The sequence below is a fragment of the Myotis nattereri genome (assembly GCF_964212035.1).
Source record: "Myotis nattereri genome assembly, chromosome: 3".
NCBI classification, from domain to species: Eukaryota; Metazoa; Chordata; class Mammalia; order Chiroptera; family Vespertilionidae; genus Myotis; species Myotis nattereri.
This window is the reverse complement of record NC_138077.1, coordinates 43,659,269-43,686,072: the sequence shown is the minus strand read 5'-3', so window position 1 is coordinate 43,686,072 and position 26,804 is coordinate 43,659,269. Positions and strand designations below refer to the sequence as shown.

Genomic DNA, 26,804 nt, shown 5'->3' with positions numbered 1-26,804 from the left:
AATTATTCAGATAATCAATTGTTTCATAATTGTACAATTACAACGCAACAAAAAGGGAAAACTAGTGTCAGGTGCCTGAACATATCTGCCATCTACATAGGTAAGTAGGTCAATAATAATCCAAAAGATACACAAATAGCATTGCCCACTGTGCTGACCTAGATGAACCAAAAGTGTCATGTCTGAAAACTTCAATTAAGGTTGATGGAATTCCTTATTTCAAAGCAATAAAATAAAATGGCTGAAAAATTAGCTCCAGTACTCACTTAGGTGATTTGAGATCACGATGAATAATTTTGTGAAGATGCAAATAATTCATTCCACTTGCGATTCCTGTGGACCAGTCTACTAGCAATCGAGGCGTAATCTTCCTGCCCGCTCGCAAAACCTCATAGAGTTGTCCATGGGCACAATATTCCATGATGATACAATAACATGGGGCCTGAGTACAAACACCCCTTTCAAGAAAACACAAGCATGGATATAATACACACATAGAAACAAACATACATGCATACTTATTTATATCTTAGGAGCATTTCATAAATTTAATCACTAAGGCCAATTCTCTATCCAAGTTATTTTTTACATGCATATAGACAATCATTCCTGATTCTTAAATTAACATTAAAACCCTTTATTCTACAGATTTTCTCTACCATGCATAGCGACAATTTTAGTTTTGTTTTGTTCACTCTGGGTATCTACATGCTATGCTATATCTGGTGCTTTTTCTGTGGGGACATTCTATTCTGGGTCAAAGAGCACCCGTTCCTGAGGCTTTGTGTGGGCTAGATATTGTGTTGTTCTGATTAAGAATAATTTAAATAGCTTCCTTTTAGAATTACATAGAGGGTTTTATACATAGTGTGCAGAAATGTAATTCGAATAAAATATTGCTATTTTTGATATTATTTTGTTGAATTTTAAGTCACTCAAATTTAAGACTAGCTAGATTGAGGATGAGAAAAAAAGAATCAATTTTCTTTTAAAAATATGTTTTTATTGATTTAAGAGAGAGTAAGGGAGAGGGAGAAAGGGATAGAAACATTGATGAGAGAGAATCATTGATTGGCTCCCTCCTGCACAACCCCTACTGGGGATCAAGCCAGAAACCTGGGCACATACCCTGCCTGGGAATTGAACTGTGACCTCCTGGTTCATGGGTCGACACTCAACCACTGAGCAACACAGCTGGGCTCAATTTTCTATTTTATATGTCTCTAGTGATGTGTATACCTGAAACTAATATAATATTGTATGTCAATGGTAATTAAAATATAAAGAGTGATTTAAATAAATTTAAAAAGAAGTTAAAAAAACTTTTAAAAATTTCTGTATTATATAGTCTTTGAAAAACATTTCTGTTTAGAATAAAAATAGCATTACACAACTCAAGTATTATATATCCATGCAGCCTGTATTTCCATCAATTCTTACATCTCCCATGAAGCCTTTCCTGATCATTCCAGCCCAAAGATCTTTCCCTTCTCTCAATTCCAATGCTACATAGCAGCCTTTAGTTTTCAGATGCGATCTGATATAGATTACAGGCTCATTGAAGGGAAAGGTTTTCAAGTTCTCAGCTGTCTACCACAAGGCCTAGACATTCACAGCAAGCCCTTGATAGATAGTTCTTCACTTTACCTTAACTTTCTTTGATGATCAAACCTTCACACGAACACAGCAGAGGCCTGGGATAGGAGGAGGGGCACTAGCATGAAAGAACATCTTCTATTTGTCAGGTGTGTTTACATGTTTATTTAATTGTTTTATTTAGTCTGCTGCAAACCACTGTAAGATAGATATTACCTTTTCCATTTTTTATAGGTAATGTTCAGAGAGGGACAGTAACTTGTCTTAGATCAGACAACTAATGAGTGACAGTGGGATTCAAATCTGCCTGTTTAACTTCAATGCCATGCTCTTTCCACTCGTACACCACACTGCCTCTGGTATCCTCCTTCACTGCAGGATAGACAAACATATTGGGGATTCCTATATTAATATTGTTAACTTACAGAAGTGGGAATAGTCAGATTAATTCTAATTCACAGTTTGGTTCTGAGGATGAGAAAAGAGAAAAAAAATATCACCGCTGCAATTCTCTGTGCCCCATTCTTAATGGTATGTATGTATGCCTTCCTTTAAACCTTTCCAGAGTAGTTATTGAGAGCAGTCTACCTACAAGGCACCCAGCTAAAGTCCTTAGCCAGCTCTCAATTCATGTCCTATTTCTTAGGCTGCTATAAGTTATGAAGGACTTTAGAGGCTATGATGGGCCCGACTGGCATGGCTCAGTGGTTGAGTGTCAACCTATGAACCAGGAGGTCACGGTCAATTCCAGGTCAGGGCTCAGGCCTGGGTTGAGGCCTTGATTCCCAGTGTGGGGTGTGCAAGAAGCAGCCAATCAATGACTTTATCTCATCATTGATGTTTCTATCTCGCTCCCTCTTCCTTCCTCTCTGAAATCAATAAAAAAATATATATATAAAAAATAGAGGCCATGATGGCTTGCAATCATGTGAAAGCCTTACAACAATAGCAGGTTATAAAGAAATTAAAGCCCTAGCCGGTTTTGCTCAATGGACAGAGCATCAGCCTGCAAACTGAAGGGTCCCAGGTTCGATTCCCATCAAGAGCATATGCCCAGGTTGTGGGCTCGATCCCAGTGGGGGCTTGCAGGAGGCAGCCAATCAATGATTCTCTCTCATCATTGATGTTTCTATCTCTCTCTCCCTCTCCCTTCCTCTCTGAAATCAATAAAAATATATTTAAAAAAGAAATTAAAGAATTAGTCTTCATTTTCCCTGCTTTGCTGTGCCTGTCAAATGCCACAAAGCTATTTCTATTGCTCCCCAGCATTTTCTAAGCTACCCAAGATTTTCATCTTGATTTTCAGTAGAAATATTTTTTCAAGTTTTTGTTACTTGACTTGTAGGAAACCTCAGTGGAGCAGGAATGTACAGCAACTACAAACAGACTTTAATTTTCATCACAGAGAAATAATAAGTAAGGCAGGAATAATGTAATATGCTTAGGATATCAAAATACATATTTGTTTGAAGCTATTCAGTATTCTGTTCAACTATGTTTTAACTTGTCACAAATGTAGACAGAAAGGGCCTAACGGTGATATGTATGCATTTTTCATCTTTCCCGACTGACGAATGAGAAGCAATCATTCCATCAGCCCTATACTATGACAAGGCCCTTACTAGCTATAAATAACAGCTCTATAATCACTTCTAATTGCTACCTTTTCTTCCCCTTGGCACTCAATTCCATTAGGAATAGTCAGACTGGGTTTTCTTAAAAGACCGCTTTAAGAAATTGGAAGGAAAAAGAATACAGTATTCTTTCCTTGCTCTTTCCCTTCTGTACATGGTTCTTATTTCAAAAGAAGCTGTAAGCACAGAAATCAGTATCCAGAGAGACGTACTAAAATCTAATCTTGCCTTCATGTCTTCCAGATGGTCCTGAATGATTCATTGGCCAAGCAACACATGGCACAGAGAGCTGCAAACATAACACTGCACAATGCCTCAAGAGCATGGTGTAACGGGCCAGGGACACAGTCTCGCTATTGTTTCCATGTAGAGGTAAAGACTATTCAGGCATCTTCAGCCTAAAGAGTTGGGCACCAGCATGGCAATATTTGTCCCAAATGCTGAAAAGTGCATATGCAGGTGGGCGGGTCAGAGAGTGAGGTGGGAGGAAATACTGAGAAGAAAAAGGAATAAAGCTTCTCATACCCATCCTCTTAGGACACATTCTACATGGAAAGCCCTCTTACCTGGAAGATACAGCCTGTTTCATTTTAGGAGGCCAAAAGGCTTGCTAATCTCTGTCTCAAACCTAAGCTTCAAGGTTTAGTTAAATGGAAGCTCTACCTTCCACTTATTTATTTATTTATTTAAATTTTATTTTATTGTTTAAAGTATTACAAATAGCAGTGCACATGTCTTCTTCCCCCCCCCACCCCCCCACTGACCTTCCCTCGGCCTCCCCTTCTACCTTCCATTTAGAATGATGTAGCATAGTGGGAGTGAAGATCCTCTCAGTGAAGTAAAATGAAAGAAAGAAGTGAGTTTCTGGTAACCTGCTTAAAAATAATTCTCTTGCCCTGGCCAGTTTTCTCAGTGGTTAGAGCATCGGCCTACAGACCGAAGGGTTGAGGGTTCATTTCCCAGTGAGGGGCATGCACCTCAATTGCAGGTTCTATCCCCGGCCCTGGGCTCGTGCAGAGGCAACCAATCAATGTGTCTCTCTCACATTGATGCTTCTCTCGCTCTCTCTCTCTCTCTCTGTCTCTCTCTCTCTCTCCCTCCCTTCCTTCTCGCCCCTTCCATTCTCTCTCTAAAGATCAATGAAAAAAATATCCTCGGGTGAGGATTAAAAAAATAAAATTCTCTTATTATCTTTTGAAATGATCATCTTTGGAAAGATTAGAATTGGTCTCTAGAACATTTTGTTTTAGTCTCACATGCAACTAGGGCTACCAGTAATAGAATCACTAGAGAGAGCAGAAGGGAGAGAGAAGGGGGAGAGAGAAACATCGATGTGGGAGAGATAAGACACATGGATTGGTTGCCACCTGCATGTGCCCCAACCCGCACTTGTCCTGACTGGGTTGGGGATTGAACCCCAACCCAGGTACATGTCCATGACTGGGAATCGAACCTGTGACCCTTTGGTGTGCAGACCAATGCTCTAACCACTGAGAAATGTTGGCCAAGGCAATGCTTCTCTTCTTTTTACATCCATTTCCCTTTCCATAAGGGGTCTTGAATCAAAACAGCCTTAATACTCGTTTAAACTCATTGTATAAAACCTATACCTAAGATTTATATTTCTTACTTTGGGGATGTGGTTCCAACAAAAAATTACCACATCACATGTTTAGCTTTATAATGAGAATTTTGTCAAGAGAGGCTCCCTCTTGGGGGCTGAGAGGAGTTCCTTCTAGTTTAGGGAAGGGGGATTTGTAAGTTATTCCACTTGTAACTGTAGCCTCATTGGTCATATAATTTTCATATATACATATAAAGAAGTTCTACCTTCTATACTTTCAGCCCACCTAAAAGCTACCTTTCCTATTCTTTACCTTGCCTACTCTGAAGCCACTCACCATTCATTTGTTCAAACCTAAGGCAAACTTTAAAGGCTGGTAAGAGATGGAACTCAAGGCAGAAGGAATTGCACATATTTAGAACTCAGCACTGCTAAATCTGGTGATTTCCACAAATTTGCCTTTGGGTCTCCCCCTTTTGCTAGGGATTCCTGCCAATATTCTGAAAATAATGGTCTAAACTATAAAGATCTTGAAAACAACTACTTTGTGAAATGAAAATAGCACATACTTGCTATCACCAGTAACTCTGTATCATTACATTTAGAAAGCTGAGTATTTGGCATTCCTTAAAAAGCCAACTAGGAGGCAATGAGGCAGGGAGAAATACTCTGAAGGTATCTGTTATTACAAGTTATTATTTAATAAGAGATGCTAATAGAAACTAATAAAAAGCATATCTATTACACAGGTACTAATTGTTCTCTGGTTACTTAGATGTTAGCTTTGTTTTCTTAACTGAATTTTAGGATGTCCAGGTTATCTGTCAACCTATTGATAAATGAGGTTGATGAGCAGATCTGACTGCTTGGCAAGAATCCACTTTCTCTCTCTGCCCCATCTGCATCCCATCCAAGCAGGGCATCCTTTGGCAAAAAGAACTTCTATATTATAAACTCCTTAAAGACATGACTCTAATTTAATAGTTCTTTGATACCCTACCAAGCACCTAGCACAGTGCTCAGTCTATAGCATGGTCTTAACATGTCTTTCAAGCAGGAATTTATATGTATATATTGGGGGAAAGAAAATCTATTTCTTAAAAAAAAAAAAAAAAGCCTTGACCTACTTGAAAGCGATGATGTTAGGATGCTTCAACTTCCTCAAATGCTTGATATCCGTCTCATTCTGTTCTCTCACTTTCTTGATGGCCACCTCCTCCGCTCGGAACTTGCCCAGAAAAACAGCTCCTTGGGCTCCGCTACCCAGCCACTGCAGCTCTGAGATCTCCTCAAATGGCACTTCCCAAGTATCTAGGCACACAAAAGAGGAACAAGCTTAAAAAGATCTTGGAATTTGTTTAGGGACTATTCCACAAGGCCACTCCAAAGGTACCAACTTTACCATGCCCCAAAATGACTCTACACTTTGTCTCCCACCTGGTAACTCACCAAAAGTTAGAACCTTTCTGTGTGCCTTGAGCCTATAGATTAGATATTCCCATGAGTTAGTCTGTATCAGTTTTTAACCAGTGAAATCAAGCAGATCAGAGATCTCCAATATACTCTCCTCCAAACAAAACATACAGGGTGTCCCAAAAAATGTATACACACACTTTGAATAATTATAAAGGCAGTGTTTATTAAAACACATTTCATTTTCAAAATTGAGCTATCAGCTGTTAAAGTGTGTATACAATTTTTGGGCACACCCTGCATACTCACACTGCCTTCTCTGCGCTTCAAGCTTGCATGTTCAGTCGATTCCCCTGTCTCTATACCACTATCCCTACCCCATCACCCATTATAAGTGTTGTTTTATTCCTCTTCGAATTTCTAGTCAGGTGCTCAATTAATCCTTGCTGAATGAATTTTCAATGAATCTCACCTAAGAATCTAATTATGCATAATACCTGTATTAGTATTTACCTTTTATTTAGTAGTTACTATATGCCAGACACTAGCATACTGTTTTACATGTCTCATGTGTTTAATCCTTACAACAATCCTACAAGCTCAGCCTTATTATGGTTATTTAAAGATGAGAAAACTCGTTAGGGGTAGGGATGGTAAGTGGCAGAACTGGGCCTAGAACTCTAGAATTGGCTGATTCCAGGGATAGTGCTTCTCTACTATACCCCATTGCCTCTCATGCAGTAACTAAGTGTCATTAGTCATGATATCTCTCTATATATAAAAGCCTAAGCGACCAAACAACCAAATGACCAGTTGACCAGTCGCTATGGTGTGCACTGACCACCAGGGGGCAGATGTTCAATGCAGGAGCTGCCCCCTGGTGGTCAGTGCACTCCCACAGCAGGAGCGCCACTCAGCTGACCAATGGGCACCAGAGGCAGGGCCCATGGTTGGTTGGCGCTGCTGCAGCAGTGCGAGCCTCTCCTGATCGGAACTGACTGGGTGCGAGCCCACGGCAGGTGCAGCAGGGCTGGGATGAGCGGGAGCAGCAGGCAGGAGCAGCAGGTGGTGTTGGACTGCCAGTTTCTGCCAGATCCTTGCAGGCTACGCTGAGGGACCCCACCAGTGCACAAATCCATGCACCAGGCCTCTAGTATTTCCTCATATAGATATTTATTCTTGTAGTTCTCATATTTTCATGTTTCTCTCTTTTTTAGAGTTTTATTTTTATTTTTGGTACCAAAAATTGTACCAGGGGTTATTTCTAAATGGTGGTATTATTAGTGATTCATATGGTTCTTTATCCTTTTCTGCATTAAACATGCTTAACTGTAAGTGTATATTACTTTTATAATGAATTAAATGCTATTTGAGATAAAGCACTTCAAAAACCCAATCAATATGTGCTTTAATCTTGTGAAACTTAAAAGGAAGAATGTAATCCATTGATCCTTCTCCTCGTCCCCCTTTTGCCAGTGCGTCATCACTGCACTGGTAAGAAATGAACATCAAAGAGCCAGGAGCCCCAGGAGTGAGGGGAGGATGATGACAACGTTAAAGGTTATGAGAAATTCTTGTTGGATCACTGATCACTAAAAGGCTGCTATTTAGAGAACACTGAACAAGGTAGAGTTGAGGTGGCTTTGAAGATATTCTGGTCTTGAAAGCAAATCAACTTACCATTTGCCATGTGAAGCAAGAGCAGAAAGAGTTCATCAGTATCCAGAAGGGAACTACATTCCCCTCGTCTCTAATTTCTCCACTTTAGGAGAAAAGAAATTCTGTAGGCTCTTAATAAAATGTGGCTTCTCATCACAATGGTTAAAACATGACCTTCAAAATGACCTCATCACAATGGTTAAAACATGACCTTCAAAATGTAACTACGTAGAGCAGAAAATATTACAGTGAGGGTGGTTTATATCAGCAGTATTAAATGTTTCTATGCTATTGAAAGGAACTATTTGCTATATCAAAGCAAATCTCTAAAATACAAATAACTCACAAATAAGAAATCACCTAAGGAACAAATAATATCAAATGTCATTAGGGAGAAAGCAGTAAGTTACAGACTTGACTGCTTTCAATATCTTTATGGCTTCTAATGACTGATAAGTATTAAGTGGCTCGAGCAGTCTCACTTTCGTCCCCATGGGCTTGTTCGTGCAGCACACACAGGCGCAGATATTGATGCATACTCTAAGACAGTTTTACTATTAGGGTCAGTGAAGAACTAAACACAGTGTCATTGTGACCATCCTGAGGGTGGAATAAGGTATGATTATAGGATATGGGGCAAGAGCATAATTGGATAATATTTCTCTGAATAACTTTATAAAAGCCCAAGTTACCCTAATTTTTAATACAATAGCTATTAAAATTGGGCAATCTTTGGGTGTCTTTTTTTCCTATCTACTCAATCTTTATTTACTGTTAAATACTAGAAACATTAGAAAATACCAGAAAAACCCCTATTTTATCTGATATCCCACCCCATACTGTTTTCATCTTCTCTTTTAGTCTTTGTTCACATGTATACAGCTATGTAAAAGTTGTATATATGTATAATTTTTTTTCATGTATTATGTATTCCCCATGTACTTATATAATTTTTATTTTAAGCTTTAATAGTTGTTTACTGTATACTCATCTTTTTATTTGGTACTTAAATATTTCAATCTTTTTGTTTGCTAATTTAAATTTGAAATTAAAACACTTTTTTCTTTCTTCATATTTACTTCCTCAAACTCAATTCTTAGATTAAAGAGCACAGTTTCTTGGCTCTTGGTATACATTCCAAATTGCTACCCAAAAGGATTTAGCTCATTTTTGCTGACAGCAGCAATGTATGTTCCTTTTATAACAACTTTGCCAGCCACAAATATTGCCAATTATTTTTTGGTGCTAACTTAATTAGGTATAAAATACTATTTTATGTTTGTACTGCTTTAATTGTCAGCAATGTGGAATATTTCCTTTACATTTGCTTACTATGCACATCTATTTTGTAGGAATTATCAAATTTATCCTTTGTCTATTTATCTAGTAGGGTCTTGTAGTTCTCATAAATTTGAAAGAACTTCCTCTCTATTTCTTTGAAAACATGAAGAGAATATATATATATATATATATATATATATATATATATATATATTCTTTTTTTACAAAAGCCTTTTCATTTTAATTTTTTTATTTTTTGAACAACATATTTTTGTGGTTGCCTGAAATTTTCCTTGTAATGTCTTCTAATGGCTATTCTATCCTATAAGAGTTGATCTTTAAAAACTTTAACCTTTACATCCATCTGGAATTTATTTAGGTGTATGATGGGAGGACTGGTTTAAATTAAATTTTTTCCATATTGTTATTTAGGAATTCTAAAACAATATCTTAAGTAACTCTTTATTTTTATATCATTTTATAATGTTTACATTGTAATTTATTATATTTTAAAGAAATAATGCCTATTATTAATTATTTTTTCTTTTCTTTTTAAAAAAATCCTCACACAAGGATGTTTTTATTGATTTTAGAGACAGAGGAAGGGGGGGTGGAGAGAAGGAGAGAGAGAGAGAGAGAGAGAGAGAGAGAGAGAGAGAGAGAGAGAGAAACATCGATGTGAGAAACATCTATCAGTTGCCTCCCATATGTGCCCCAACTGAAGATCAAACTCACAACTAGGTATGTGTCCTGACCAGGAATTGAATGGTGCAACTCAGTCAACTGAGCCACCTGGCCAGGGTGTATTATTAAGTATTTTTATAAAATGAGAAATAGCCGAAACCGGTTTGGCTCAGTGGATAGAGCATCGGCCTGCGGACTGAAAGGTCCCAGGTTCGATTCCGGTCAAGGGCATGTACCTGGGTTGCGGGCACATCCCCAGTGGGGGATATGCAGGAGGCAGCTGATCAATGTTTCTCTCTCATCGATGTTTCTAGCTCTCTATCTCTCTCCCTTCCTCTCTGTAAAAAGCCAATAAAATATATTAAAAAAAAAAGAGAAATAAATAAATTGGCATTCAAATACCAAAAGTTGAGGATATTATAATAAGGACTAAAGTATTCCTCTACCAACAATAGCTCATGCCTATGTTATTCAGCCAAGTATCAATTAATATGAAAAAAATAAAGGAGATAGCATTGGTATTCAAGAACACAGAGTGTAAAATAAAATAGTATTTCAACTACCTTCGTATCAATCTTTTTACTAGAACTGATTACCAAAAGTAAAATGATGGATGTGATTTAGTCTTCTTGTCCTGTCCCAAAGTCCCTTCAATATCTAGTAAGGAGGCAAAGGACAGAAGAATGGCAGGAAAAAAACAAACAGCAATAAGAATGTGAAAAATTGGGGGGCTAGATCATTGATGAATGAGATCACTATCCTCATAATAATGGAAATTGGTTGTGTTTCCTCCAGGGTTAGCCCCAGACTTTCTGCTGCTTTTACATCTGTCCCTGGTACTCTTCCCAGCTTTCATCTTCTCTCTGATTCATCACTATGACTACTATCTTAGTTCCAATATCCACCAGGATTCTTAAGACTGAGAAAAAGCCACATGCCCACCCACTTTAATGCATAAATTCTCCTTTGTTTATTCAGACATGCCTATGACAATACTTGCTTTGAGACTGGGAATTATTTGGAAATAAAAGATTTCAATTACACATAGTGCTACCTTACTTGGACTTCACCACCAACAAGCTAAACGGCAGATGAGGACATCATTACAATTTTTTTAAAATCTAGTGAAATTTTCTCATAAGTACCAACCGCAGGGACACATCTGTTACACGAGCTGTCCCTTGGTTGACTGTAATCCAGGATTAAAGATAATCTTCCTGATCCCAGGCTGACAAGGAAGAAACACTTAGTTTCTGGCTAGCAAATCTTTCTCTCAACCCACGGCAACACCAGCCCACAATAGGATATCTTATCATCTGCTGAAAAGTTAGGCAGCTGCTGTGTCCTTGTGAGCTTAAACTGACCAGGCCTGTTTCTTATTTATTCCTGCAATAATCCTTTCTGAAAGTCACATAATCAATTGGACTCCTTTTCACAAACACAGAATGTGTCTTTTATACCTTTTATATGTCTAAACCTCAATACTGCATTTGGGTCCTGAGACCTTCAACTTACCACCAAAATAATTATGAGACTGGGCAAGTTAAGACCCTAAAAACCAAATATAGTTTATAGCATAAGCAGATATTTGTAGGTTTTGTGTCTATTCAAAGAGGGAACTTTTAAAAAAATAATAACTTAAGGGTTGTTATCTCTAAATTTTGGGATGACAGATCATTTTTATTTTCCTCTTTGTGCTTATCTTTATTACCAATTAAAAAAAAAACAACTGTTTAACATAGGAGTTCCCAGCTTTTGTGTGACAAGGAATGCTTTTTTCATTTCCTTGAAAACTTAAGACCATGGGGGGGGGGGGTAGTGGAATGTGCAGAGTATGCGAATATGTATGAAAAAGAGAGAGATACAGACAGACACAAAGACAAACAGACAAAATCCAGGTACTGACAAAGAATTTCTCCATGGAGCTCGAATGGAGGCTGACAAATCCTGAAAAGTACACCGGGAATTGACAGATCTACCAGTAGATTCCAATATACTTATAGGGAAGAAGTATAGAGGGAGAGGTTGGTATGGTTTAGGAAGAGTATTTCACAAATAGGAGAAACAGAATGCATGAGAAAAGTGGTTAATGGCGATTAATGTTGACTGGCTGTTGTGGAAAAGCTGTCAACAGTCCTGATAAAAGAGAAGAATATATCTTTAAGGGAGGGCCACAGAGTCCAATATTCATTATAAAAGAAATAAAACAGAATCTTATTTCTGGTCCATATTTTTTTCCCTTCTAAAATTTTAAATGAGAGATCTCATAACAACTGAATCTTTTTCACAAGGCTACAATGATGTGTATCAAAGGTCTTAAAAGCAACAAACCCTTTGAACCCAACCATTTCTCTTCTAGGAATTTATCCTAAGGAGTAATCAAAGATATGTGCAAAAATTAAGAAACAGACAAATGTTCATTGCAGTGTGACTTATAATCACCAAAAATAGCAAACAAATTGCCAAGTAATTGAGGGTTGCTTAAATAAATATTGGCATGTTCACATGATTTAATATTATGCAGCCACTAAAAATGACGTTGACAAAGTATATTTGATGATATGGAAAAAGTTCACCTTATGAAGTGAAAAACAGTATGACTCTATTTGCTTTTAAGGCACACATACACACACAAAAGGACTAACGTAATATATACCAAAAACATTAACGGTGGTTATTCTTAGGATACTGGGATCACAGATTATTTTAACTTTTTGGGGGAGGGGGAGGGGAGTGTGTGGGGGAAACTGTATGTCCCAAATTTTCTACATATATTTTGCTATTAGAAATAAAATGTTCTTTTAAAGGACGTAAGTGAAGTTATAAAGAACGCTAGGGCCATGTGTTCTCTTTACCTCAGAATCATCATGCTGGAATTAGAATACATGAATATACGTGCTTCACAGTGATGGGAGTTAAAAAAAAAGCAGGGGGATCTAGAAATAATGATGCATCTCAAGAATAGTTAGATATTTTATCTTTCCTCAAACTGTGGGCTTTCTGCATCTTGACTGAGAGAAATAAATTCCTTTTATGACACCCTCAGGCAGGCTTGCAATCATCAGGGGTAGTATCATGTGGCTTCCATCTGGTTTGGGATCAGTCCAGTGGCCATCAGACTTTTTGACTGTATAAACTTTCAATAAAAATGTTTAAATATGCAAATATTATGATTTATTTATAAATTAGATATCTGCACTTTATTAAAATACCAAAACTATATAAAAACACACGTGAGTATAGAAAGTTAAAATGATGAGATGAAAGGAACAGAAACTCTAACATTTTCTTCCTTATAACACCATGATTGTCTTATCTGTAATCTACTTTGGACACCATTGGATTGGACAACCACAAAAGATGGGCTTCGACCAAAAAAATCCACCCGAATGTGAATCTGTTCCATTCAGAAGGTCTATGGGAAACTGATATGGGTATTCACTAGGCACTAGTTCTTTAATTTACCCACAGGTCAAAGGTTATGCAGTTAATGATGATGGTGTCTTTACACAAGAAATACTTCCCAGGTCTATATGATAGCTTACCTTGCTGCTGTAATTTGTAATCAGTGGAATACGCCTTCCCAATGATATTCCATACAGGCCTTAAGCATCCAAACAGTCCTTCAAGAAACCCACCACCGCCGCCGCCTGACCTGCTGAACTGAATCTTGATGTCTTCTGTTCCACTCATGCTCTCTCCATCTACAGTGTTACTGTTCCCCTGAGACACGGCCATTTCCGATTCATCTTGTTCCCTTAGCTGAAGAACGCTGTTCTCAAACTGGTCCCTGGAATCCTCGCTCACACTTGTCAACACTGTTGTGGTGATGGGGCTGTGCATGCCCTCTGTTAGCTCGGTTTGCACCACCCCCTTGTCCTGCTGGTCCTGAAGGATCTTGGGTGAAGGGTGGCTCCCCATGGGCGGGAGTTCATCTTGCAGTCCATTGAAGGTTTTGTTTTCACTCAAGGGTAAGTGTGGGGAGGAGGAGCAGCTCAGGTGCTCCTGAGGGTCAGCCATCGTGCCATGAGTGTGCCCGAGGCCCTGAGATGACACTCAGAGGATTATCTGAATAGAGTTCCGATGTAAGAGAGGGCTCCAAAACCTGGGGGAACAGGAGGAGGACATGAGATCACCCTTTCTTCAGTCATCCGCACTACACTTCTGTTTATAATAATAAAAACACTGAAACAATGAGGTTCGTTAAACAGTGGTGCATATCCACATGATGGAATATCGTGCAGCAATTAAAAATCATGCTGAAGAAGAGCATTTGCTCACATGAGAAAATTCATGACATATTAATATAAAAACACATTAGAACAATATATTCTACATAAATTGTTTTTAAATGTATTTAAAAGGATACATAAATACTTATACAAGAAAAAAGACTGAAAGGATATATCCAAAGAATTAACAATAGTTAATTCCAGGTAGTTAGATTGAGGGGGTGGTGGTGGTTATATTGTCTTGTTTTTTGAGATATTCCAAGCATTCTGCATTAATACAGTATGTTGCTATAGACCCAATGTTTGTGTCCCTCCCAAATTCATATATTGAAACCCAATCCCCATTGTGTTGATGTTTGGTGGTGGGGTCATGAGGGTGAAGTCCTCAGGAATGGGATTAGTGACCTTATAAGAGACTCGGAAGAGTATCCCCTGTCTTTTCTGCCCTGTGAGGACACAGTGAGGAGATGGCTGTCTATGAACCAGGAAACAGGCAATGAAGATGAGGGGGTATATTTAACCCCTAGAGTGCCAGGGAGCACGATAGCGCTCCTCCTGTCTTTCACCAAAAGTGCCAGGAGCACTATCAAAACTTCGAAATGGCATCCAGTTCTAAGTCTGCTTTTATTAGTGATGATGATATTGCTAAATATGTCAATGTAGTAAAGGTTTCCTTAAGTTTTTGAATATGTAACTTCATTTACTTGTGATTCATAATTTTTTTCCTAAACTGCTGTAAAATCAGCAAACGTGCCTTGGCAATTTTAGCATAGTTCCTAGGATATTGGTTGGCACTCAAAGGGTTAAGAGGCAGAGTTAGTAAGATCAAGCGACTGATTAAACATAGGGGTGGGTAAGGAAAAGGGAGAGGAATAACTTTCAGATAACTTATATGGGATAATGGATAGATGGGCATGTCATTAACTGAGTTAGGAAACACCAAAAAAAGGAGATTTAGAAAGAAAATAATTAGCTCAGTTACAGACATAGAGGTTTTAAGGCCTACTGTGTATTGTCATGTACTGAACCAGGCTTTTATTTTTGTTATCTGATTTTAAAAAGACACTTTGTAGGAAAGGATTTGAAGAGAGGTAACGATGGGTGCTCCTTTAGCTCAGGGGCAGAAGTATCAAAATAATACAAGGGTGAACCAAAGTTAAGTTAAAGGTGTATTTATTAAATATGTGCTAAGAGCTGTGTTGCAATGGGCTAGGTTCTGCGGATACAGAACATTACTTATTGCCATTACTACTTTTAATGCTGATTAAGACAAAGAGCTTTATAGTTTATAGAGCCCTGTTTACATAATTTAGCCATGTGCTGGTAAACCAGTTCTCCAGGGGGGGGGGGGGGGGGGAAACCAATAACCCAATTTGTAGGGTGTGTAATTTCCCTGGGATAAATACTTCCATCATGGCAGATTTTAATCTAATAACACTTTAACAACCTGCTTGCAAAGTTACTCAATATTGGACACCTGACTCTTACAAATTGATGTATAAGCCATCTCCAGCACTAATAGTCCTGGTAAGCGTGTCTTGTCATTTTACAGAGAAGTAAGAAACTTTTCTAAGGTCATATGTGGAGTAAGAGGTAGAGCAGGAATTAAAATCTAACTCAAAATTCAGATTCCTAAATCCCCTTGCCTTTTTAATAACACGATGGCCCTTACTTTCTTAAGAGTGCTTCATGGTTAAAAAATACTGTTGCCTCTGATCTTGATCTAAACGTTTGTCCCCTGAGTAAGGAAGAGAAAACATGGGCTCATTGTCCCTGTTTTTCAAAGAAGGACACGAAGGCCTAGAGACAGGTGTGTGCTAAAGGTTACAGAGCAGGATTGAATACCAGGCTAATTTTCCTTATCCCCAAACTCCCTCCTGTACCATACAGTCTCTGTAAGATGTAAGACACAGTTCCTTCCTTTCAGAGCTAACAAACTAGTCAAGGAGTTAATAATTACATCAAGGGAATCACCTCCTGACTGTTCCCCACCCATGATAAATGAGCTGTGAGAAGAAAAACAATAATGGGGGTAGGAGTAGTGAACTTGGGCTGCAGGAGAGAGGTAGGACTTGAGATGAACCTTTGAAAGGAAGATGTGTTTAGAACAGACAGAAGAAAGGAAGGCAGGGAGGAAGAAAAGACCAGGGTATGGAAGGGGTTGGTAACTTAAATTTTAGGGCATAGAGAAATTTTAGGGCTGGGCAACTGCCTGGGAATATAAGGTTGGGGGGAAAAAGAGAAAGACAAAGAAAAGCTGGATTTATGTGTTATAGCAATAGCTGCTGGCTGAAGGGACCCCCATTCCCCTCACCCCATCCTCCCTACTTTGTTCCCTTTGTGCTCATCTCTACGTTTTGACATTACCGATTCCCTCATTTTGCGTTCTTGCTAATCTCCTGCTACAACCTTGGCTGCCTCTTGCCTTTGGTCTCTCCATCCTTGTTCTGCCTGATCTCTTTGAAGACTGCTGACTTCAGATTCTCTGACCTGGCCACTGCCTCAGCCGTTCCTTCCAGTCTGCCTTTGCTGCTGGGACTTGTGGTTATCCTACACAGCACAGGGTGTCCGTTATGCTATCGGCTCCCATTAGACTTGAGGACATTGCATACTGTATATGCGATTTTCAGCCAAACACCTATTTGTGCAATTTGTTCTTTGAATCAAACTATGGGACTTTATATTAATTCTTAGTAAATTTCTATTCTGTTGATTTTTATCCTGAGTTTCTCCCTGATGACATCATATTGGAATGAGCTCACACACAAAAAGTCAGAAAAACATGTGTTTGTTTTGTAATCTCTTCCCTTTTCCAAGAGGTTAAGGGTGCACATGAAGCAGACCTGTTGCCACTGGCACTGGGAATGAGTACAGAAGAGAACTTCAGCATGGGCATCACCTGCAATTTGATATTTAAGAGATCAAGGAATAACAGGACCTTCGAGGAATACAGTCCAACCCACTGGTTTTACATATAAGAAGCAAATCTCAGAGAAACTGCTGACTTGCTCAACACAACCAATTGGTGGCAGAGCTGGGATGTGACCTCCTCCTCATCCCAAGAAGTGTGGTCAAAGAAGCTTGTACCAAGCCCACTGTCAGCGAACAAAGGCAGAGAAATGGAGAGACATAGAACAAAGGGAAGGAAACCATTGCCATGATGCCCATATGATCAGAGCTGACTCTACATTTAAGGAGAGTGGAGGAGGATAAAAATATCTAAGTTTTACCTGTGTTTGTGTGCACACCTACAAACGGCCACTGCACAGTTTAGAGGCTGGTAAGTGGAAACGGAGGGAATGCAAGCAGCCCCACTATCTCTGCCTCTGTCTTTGTCCTCTCAATTCCACTCTCCCTGACCAGATTTTGCTCAGGTATCTTCATGGGAATTGACTGGATCTGCTTTAAAAAAATTTTTTAATTGATTTCAGAGAGGGAGAGGAAGAGATAGAAACATCAATGATGAGACTCATCAGTCAACTGTTCCTGCACGCCCCCTACTGGGGATCAAGCCTGTAACCCACCCAGGCATGTGCCCCCAACCAGGAATCCAACCATGACTTCCTGGTTCATAGGTTGGTGCTCAACTGGTGAGTCACACTGGCTGGGCATGACTGGTTATTTTAATTCGTGAGAAGTCAAAGTTAGTTTTTATTAGAAGGGGATAGAAAGGAAAGGAGATGATATTTTTAAACATTGAGAGTCAGATGGAAAAAGATAAGGAAGAGCAGAAGAGTGAAGGGGCGAGGTGGGCAGGGCTGCAGGTGTGGTGATATGGCTGCCACCTCACAAGGGCTCCTGAACCTGCCAGGAGCACAAGAGGGCCTTCTGCGTCTGCCCTCCAAGCACACTCCTCTTACTCGGTGAGTTTCTCAGCACCAAGAGGGGGGAGCGGTTTGTGCAAAATGAGTAGGCAAGAGCTGGAGACAGCAGCAGCTGTGCATTTGCCAGGGCCCTGCCAAATTCTGGAAATTACCTTGGCTTTGTGCCAAGACGCATCCAGCACAGAGAAAACGAGGAATGGAAGAGGCAACGTGACCATATGGCCTTCAAATTCTTGTGTTTATTATATAACACAAATTTTCCCATGTTGCTAATAGAGGATAATTTTATAATAGATCATATTCTGAGTTTTATATTATAAACATGAGTAAATCAAAGAATTTAGAAAAATTTTCCCCTTAGATAAAATTTTCAGTGTGACTAAAATTGAATAACATTTTAATTTAAGCATTATTGCTGAGATTTCTTGATTGATGGTGAAAATTTCCCAAGCTGTCTTCTCTTTATTTGGGATTTTCTTGCTTTAAATTAAACACAGTCCTGCTACCCTAACCTCTTGGTCATTTCTTTAAAATACATACAGTAGTATTTCAAGCATAAGAGACTTCTGCTATTAGGGCATCATTTCCATCTTAAAATTGGGATTCAGTTACTTGTTCACAGGAATAATATAAAGTGGTCTTCCCAGGATAGAGGTCTGTCACCAGGATCTTGCTTGGAATTTTGAAAAACATTAGATAGCTTTTTTTTTTAAAATATATTTTTATTGATTTTTTACAGAGAGGAAGGGAGAGAGATAGAGAGTTAGAAACATCGATGAGAGAGAAACATCGATCAGCTGCCTCCTGCACATCTCCTACTGGGGATGTGCCCGCAACCCTGGTACATGCCCTTGACCGGAATCGAACCTGGGACCTTTCAGTCCGCAGGCCGACGCTCTATCCACTGAGCCAAACCGGTTTCGGCAACATTAGATAGCTTTTTAATGGAATTAAAATTCTAAGTTATTTAAAATCAGATCAAAAGAGTGGCCAACAATCATGCTTTTATCTCTCACCTGCTCTTATAACTATGAACCATCTACTAAAAGTTCTATTTGAGAGGATAATTATAACCTCCCATCAACAAAACCCACTCACCTACCTCATCTCATCTTTATAACATTTCACTCAAAAACCATGCACTCAAAAAATACTGATTCAGTACTTACCATATACCTATATTTTTGGTTAAGATTCTGAATGTTTATTAATACTGAAGTATGCTGGAGCCAGCAAAATATAAAAATTACCAAAAGGCAAATTCTCCATGTTGATGGATCACCTTCTGCATACTAATACTTATAAATACAACCATGATTGAAGTTAAGATATGTTTAAAATGTAGGCTTTAAAATGAATGAAGATACTTCATTTTCATAGTCATAATTATAAACTTATCAAGAAGTAGAAATTTGTGAGATTTCATATATAACTTAAGTCAAAGGCTAAACGGATTTCTTGACCAAAGAAATGATTTCTCTATAACCTCTATAAATCTACAATAAATAATAAACAGCATGGGGGAAAAGTAGGTTTAAACTGTGAATATACAAAACAGAGTTTATGTTTGCATTATTATTTGTTAATTATTATATTATTTTCCATACAAACAACTGTAAACCTACTTTTGCCCCATCCGGTACACTATTTTTAGTGTTACTATTCCAGAACAGAATCAACATTTCCTGACCTATCTTTGACTTGCCATATGAAGAAGAAAATCAGTAACTAAATAAATTCACTTAAAGTGTCTTAAAAGTAAGATACAGACCTATTGCCTTTAAACATACAAATATTAATGAGTGTAAAAATAATTATTTAAGCATTACAAGAAAACAGAAAAATTGGTTTAAATGGTCAACAGTGGTTATTACTGTTGTTCTTTTAAATTGTCTCCATTTTCCTAAATTTTTATTAATAGCATGCATTACTTGTTTAATCAGAAATTTTCAAACCAAATCTTTATTGCTTTAAACACATAGACTAATGAGCCAATTTACCTACATTTGCATATATGACAAATGATATGAGATGTTAAGGGCATTGTTAGGAAACCTACTTGTCAGTATGTGCTGCAGCTTGCAAACAGATTGAATAATAATTATAAATTCAAAATGAAAAGAACATGAATGAAAAACAGATGACAATGAGGAAACAAAAGTTGACAACTCCTGTTTTGTTTTTACCTTTTCTACTAGTAAAATTTGTATTCAAGTGGGAAAAGGTAGAATAATTGTGACTAAGAGAACAAACTCAAGACAGATGAAGAGACAGGGCATATCTAAGTGTTTTGATTATTTCCAAGTTCTAAGGTCCAGATGTAGTACATGCTAAGACACTAAAAAACTTGCAAAGAATTATCTTTAGGAATTGTGCCATCTATTTATTAAAAAAAAGGAGAAGATAGAGACATACCCTAATTTTTTTTTTAAAGGGAGGATTATAAACTATATAGAACTAGGAACTTGAGTGGGCCCCTAATACAAGTACCAAGTATATAGTGAGCACTCTGAAAATGTTAGTCCCTTTCTTCTTTTCCTTTCCTGTTACTTTGTGCCTTTTCCCTCTCTTTTTGGAAATCTATGACTCTCCTTAAGACATACAGTTCAGGAGAACAATTAAAATGACAATTGAAATTATTTAAAATTAAAACTATGTTTAAAAATCTGGGCTATAACACAAACTTTAATATTGTTTCCCAGTCCGTCAATTCAGAAATTTCTATACACTTCATCATATAGAGAACGATATTGTGAGGGTCTGAGAGGCGAAGCACTGGAGGAAGATAGACCTGGATTCAAATATTAGTCATTAACTTGACCTTACTCTCTCTCTAAGTCTCAATTTCATTATCTGTAATTGGGCAATAATAACAGAATCCACCTCATAGAATAGATGTGATAATTACATGAGATAAAGCATATATAACATACTTATACAATACACAGTGACTCCTTAGTACTTGTTAGCTTCATACCTTCTATTTTTCAAGAGAATTAAACTAATTTTTATTAGTTTATAAATTTACTGGAAGTAGAATCCAAGTATTTCGTATCTCTGTATCTTGTCCCTCTTTTTTTTCTTACTATCTGGCCTCAGCACCTACTACAGGACCTGATATAATATGATGCAATGTACTTTTTAGATGGGAGAACTTTACAGGCATGCATGCACCCACCCACACCCACACACACACACACACACAAACACACACACACACAGCAATGGAATAAGTAATATATTAATAACAATAGCTAACATTTACTGGGATTATTGCCACTCACTGCTCTAAACACTTTTCTTGTATTAACTTTTCTAATCATATCAATCCTGATAATGATTGATAAAGAAATTGGGGCACAAAGTTTAAATAACTGACTTACAACTACGAAGTGGTAAAGACAGGGGTCGGACCCAGCTCCACTTCAGTTCCAGAGCCTAAGCCTGAGTACAAGTCCGAGCCAGCACCCTTAGTCACAAGACCCCAGTGTCAATATTATAAAGGGCTTCCACTTAATTAAGAAAGGCCTAAGGCAGAAAAATATGGACTAGACTCACATCTTACCTTGAACTTCGGTTCTATATTTAGGATGAAAAGTAAAAATTCCTAGCAACAAATAAAAATAAGCGGAGAATTCTAAAATATGCCACTTTCTGTGGGATTTACTTTGTTCTAACATTAAGCCCCTAGATCTGCACTGTCCAATATGGTAGCTTCTAGCCATAGGTGGCTATTTAACTTAAAGTTAAATTAAGTAAAAAAGTCAGTTCCTCAGTTGCACTAGTCTGTTTCAAGTGCTCAGTAACCCTGTGTGGCTAGTGGCAACCATATTGGACAGTGCAAAATACAACCTTTCTATCAGTACAGAGAGTTCTATAGGACAATGGTGCTCTGCATACTTTATTCATATTAACAGATTTTTGTTGTTGTGAGGATTCATAAAAACTGTGGCTTCCCTTTGTATATGGGGATTTGCTAAATGTATAGAACTCTATTACTTCCTTTAAAATAACAGGTCTGTTACCAAATTTTAGGAATATCTGTAGATGAAATGACTAAAGTATAGCTTATTCTAAACGTGGTTTGTCAGAACCAAATTAAAGCAGAGATTTTAAAAAATATATATTTTATTGATTTCAGAGAGGAAGGGAGAGGAAGAGAAAGATAAAACATCAGTGATGAGAGAGAATTATTGATTGGCTGCCTCCTGCACACGTCCTACTGGGAACCAAGCACGAAACCCAGGTATGTACCCTGACTGGGAATCGAACTGTGACATCCTGGTTCATAGCTTGATGCTCAACCATTGAGCAACACCAGCTGGGCAAAGCAGAGATTTTTAAAATAGGATTTTCAAGGGGCCATAGCCAGGTATCTAAAACCATCAGAAGAGCCAAGGAATTATTTTCAAATACCTAAGTAGTTTCAACAGTCATCTGTGGAAAATTTTAAAATTGCAATTGGATTATTGCTATTCTCATAATTACCCTTCCTTGAAGTTCCTAATCACAGTACTAGTGTAGATGAAAGGCAAAAAACTAGGGAAGGCTAATGGAGGGAAGAATAAATAAACAGAAATATCTATCAAATCAGCAATAGCTCTTATTACTTCCCAGAGAAGACTGTATTACAGATAACCAGGATAAAAAATCCAGGAGGAACAAGGATCTATAGACTCTGGATCCAATGCCCAGTTTTAATAGTGAAGTAATTAAAACCATATTAGTGAAAGAGCCCATTGCTTTAGACTTTTACATTTCTCCTTAACATTGTTTCTGCTCACAGAAGCAGTCTTCAGTTTTAATTTTTTAAGGTAATGATTCAAACAAGATGATATCCTTAAAAATGTGTGATGAACATTTTGAGCTTTACCAAAAGGAAATTGGCAAAGACCAACATTTTTCACCTGTCTCTTGTCACTGTTTTGGAATGTGAATTTGACTTTGTGCTAGAGAGTAATCCAAACCCATTATTTAATTATTCATTGGTATATTTTCCACTTATACTCTCAATATATAGCTGAAATTTGCAGACTACTAAAGGAACCTTGATAAGTCCCATCTGTCTAAGATGAGGATGACTAGGAAGAACATCAATTAATATTAAATATTTATTCTAAGTGTTAAAAAATTATAAATATACAAGACAGTTCTAATGGAAAAAATAAATGTAGAATAACAAACTGTTTGTGATAGAAAACAGTATGTAGTGCCTCAATAAAAAGGTTAATATTACAGAGGATGGAATTTAAAGACATATTTAGCTGCCTCCCTTCAGAAATTATATTTATTTTAATTTATTTCAGAGAGAGAAAGGAGAGGGAGAGAGAGAGAAACCACAATTATGAGAGAGTATCATTGATCAGCTGCCTCCTGCACACCCCCTACTGGGGATCAAGCCCTCAACCCAAGTATGTGCCCTGACCCGGAATCAAACCTCAGGTTCACTGAGTAACACTAGCCGTGCCAGAAATTACAATTTTAACGCACTATATGCACACATATTTTCAGTACATATGTTCCTAAAAATTTGCATATAAATCCTATTTTTTTAAAAAGTCAACATTTTAAAATTTCCAGTAGAAGTTACTATTTGAAGTAACACTGACAAATCTGTTTGCAAAATCCTTGTCAATGTTAATGAGTTTTTATTATTGTACTTTAATTTGAATTTTCTTCTGTCTCAATATAAAGCCACTAGTCAACTCACTAGCCATCACTTCTCATAGCTGTTAGTCAATCTGCTTGAGTAATTAATGTGTCCTTATAATTTGTTCTGGACCCGGAAACCAGATAACCAAGCTTGTTCAAAGGTTTTGTACAAAGGCTTGAAGACTCCTCCTATGAGTGAACTGTGAGGGTTGGTACATGGTCTACGACAGTGTGAGAATATTTCTTCCCCTCATAGTCTGGTTCTAAATAACTATAAATTTGCATAAAGTATGTCTACCTGTTTTTAAAAGCATAGCATGAGTTATAGTCACAACACTCTGTAAAGTGAGGCTAAGAAGAGACAACTCTACCTGAAGAACCTATGAAATGACAGTGGTCCATTTAGCCTGGCTTGCTGCCTCTGACAATAGCCTTGGAGGGGATGTCATTGTTTTTTTGTAACTTCTGCTTCCAAAAGGAATGGATATACCATAAACATCACTTGCTTCTCTTCACAATCCATTAAAGAATCTTATTCATGTGCTGAACTTATTTTTATATTAAACCTTAATGCCTGTATGTTATCACTAACATTTAATATTGTAGATGACCTCTACAACACATGTGTTTCTCTCATTAGAAGAGAAGCTTGCTGAAGGTAGGAACTATCTTAGTACTGTTTTTCTTAATACCTAGCGTGGAACCTGACATTAATAAAGGTCCTATGAATTAATAAACTAAGGTAAAAAAAAAAAAGCCTTTTCAAAATTTAAAAGTATCTGATGTTCTTGACGTCTAGAATTCCAGAGTTTGTACACAATGATTTTATAAATATCAACTTTTTTCTTTAACACTGATGGGTCTTCAAAGCTCCAGGCTGCATTCCTAAGGCAGGGCACACATCCCTTGAATAATTTCAATTGTTCTTGCTGATCCATCTCCAACTTCACTTCACCTTTCCCAGCATTTTGCTCTGAATGTCACTGTTCCCTGGTGGTGGATTAAAGAGAGGAAACTTTCCTGTTTCAGTGCTAGACCCCTTCTGATGATGCCCAACACATTAGTGAGTTGGCAACACACAGCACACTGAGCAAATGTCATCAGTGAATAACCTACCATTCTGTCAAATTTCCTCCCAGAATCGTAATGAACCAGACCGTAATGAAGGCCAAGATAGTGTAAACAGTTGTTTCCCCATGTTGATTACATTATGCTTATGATGTGTTGTAACAGGAAAGAATCTGGGGTTTCAAGTCAGAAAGGCCTCATTGAATCCTGGCTCTGCAACTTACCAGCTGTGAAGTCTTCAACAAGTTACATAAATACATTTGTACACTGGAGATAATATAAAACTCCCTTTTGGGGGTTGTTGTAGATTCAAATCAAACAGGCATTTTATTGAGTGTTTACTATAAATAAGACCTGAAATCTTCAAATGGTTTCTCTCGGTTTCCTTGACATCTGAAATAAGTTTGTTTTCAACTGCAAAATTGGAAATTTCACTCTATACTCGCATTTTCTGATTTATTTTCTAAAACTGTTAAATAAGATTTCTAGTTAAACATGGTAGATTGAACATAGACATTTTATCTCTGTTTCCCCTCTCCCCCCAACCAAATTCCACTAAGATGAAAGCAAGGCAAATGAGAAAAAAAGATACAGTGGGTCCTTGACTTACGAGTGTCCCGACTAATGAGTTTTTTGAGATACCAGCTGTCTCTCGGCTGATTTTTTGCATTGAGTTGACAGAGTAATTTGAGTTAACGAGTTCCTTAACAAGCTCCTTAAAGAGCTCGGTCTCAGAACGAATTAAACTCGTAAGTCAAGGCCCCACTGTATAACAATATGAATGAATCTCAAAAACACAATGCTAAGAGAAAAAAGCCAAATACATGAAATCCATTTATAGAAACAACAAAACCACGAGGACAGGAAATAGTACAATAGTTGACAGGGGCAAGTGGGAGGAGAGGGAACTGACAGCTTTTCTCTCCCCACCCCCATGTCCAATACTGAGGTCTGCAAATTGCCATTTGGAAGGTAAAGTCCCCAAGCAACGGTAGAATGGCCAGAACAGGCTCCTTCAATGCTAACAGGGTTCCCAGGACACTGATACTTTTCCTGACACTTTTACCAGGATGTCCTTGATAAAGACAAAGCTCACTTAGTTGGGTAAGTTGTGGCAAGCATTGTTAAAACTTCTATACAGTTAAAACTTTTCATTTATGTATATATTAGAATTAGCTTTGTATTTAGAACCTTAACACCTTTTGAATCAGAGCTACCTCTGGGTATGTTTAAATGGAGGATAATAAATACAAGTCTAGAGAATAAAATGGGTAAGAGTTTATGACAATCAAGATTACATGTGCCTGAGAATCTAAATGCTATCCCTAGAGTTTCCCACCCCAGAACCAAGTGTTGAGTTAAAGGTGAGATAGAGATCCAGGGTCTGCTGGTGGAAAATGGTTAAGGAAAGAGACATTAGTTATATCCCGAGGATTCACAAATAAACACATAATTGGCTCATGAATTCTTTCCCACACTATTGACGCAAATCAAAGTGTCCTCATAAACTCTGTAGTGTTTCTATTATCCTTTTATGATTTTCTTTTCCTTTTCAGGCATGCTTTCAATATTAATTTTTTACCTTTATTTTACTGGGTACACATTTGTGGGAACACATCTCTTCTGGGATGATCCACCACACTCTATAATTTCCAAAATTCACATGATAGATTTTTCCACAGAGCCCCTTTTTTACTTGCCCCCCATAAAAACAAGTAGATTCACTAGTGAGAATGGGTTTTGAAATGGGGCATCCATCCAACCTCACTAATCTGACACTAAAATTTAAAATATGAAAATAAATCATTACATACCTATGAGGAATCACAGAGTCCTACCTACTCTACTAAATGGTCTTCTTCTGATACTCACTGAAGTGGCAATAGGACTAGGATGGTCCACCAATTGTACCAGTGACTTAGAAATTAACCTTTGACAATCCAGGTTTTGGAGTTAGTGGCTTTTTCCTTTGGCCTAATACAGCTAATCCCATGGGACAAAATTAAAGGCATGATTGGCTATGGTCACAGAGAAGCTCAAGAAAAGTCTACTTCTTGACTCCAGTAGATTCAGATTCTGGTTTATTCTCTTTTTTCACTGTCTCCTTACTCACACAGCCTAGGCAGAATAAAAAGAAAAGACTAAAATTTCTCAATAGCTGGCATTTAGTTTCAGAGTCAAAATGTTAGAATAAAAA

The 26,804-nt window shown here is 37.7% G+C and overlaps 1 protein-coding gene across 1 annotated transcript in view; it reads right to left on the bottom strand.

Moving 5' to 3' along the window:
• The window catches only part of MAP3K13 (mitogen-activated protein kinase kinase kinase 13), an 88,644-nt gene that overhangs the window by 32,797 nt on the left and 29,043 nt on the right, over positions 1-26,804 (bottom strand). The window contains exons 2-4 of the mRNA XM_081086231.1: positions 13,377-13,936; positions 5,922-6,105; positions 267-458 (exon numbers count right to left, since the gene is read on the bottom strand). Coding sequence (XP_080942357.1) covers positions 267-458; positions 5,922-6,105; positions 13,377-13,851 — 851 coding nt within the window. The 5' untranslated portion in view covers positions 13,852-13,936. The remainder of the gene's footprint in view (positions 1-266; positions 459-5,921; positions 6,106-13,376; positions 13,937-26,804) is intronic.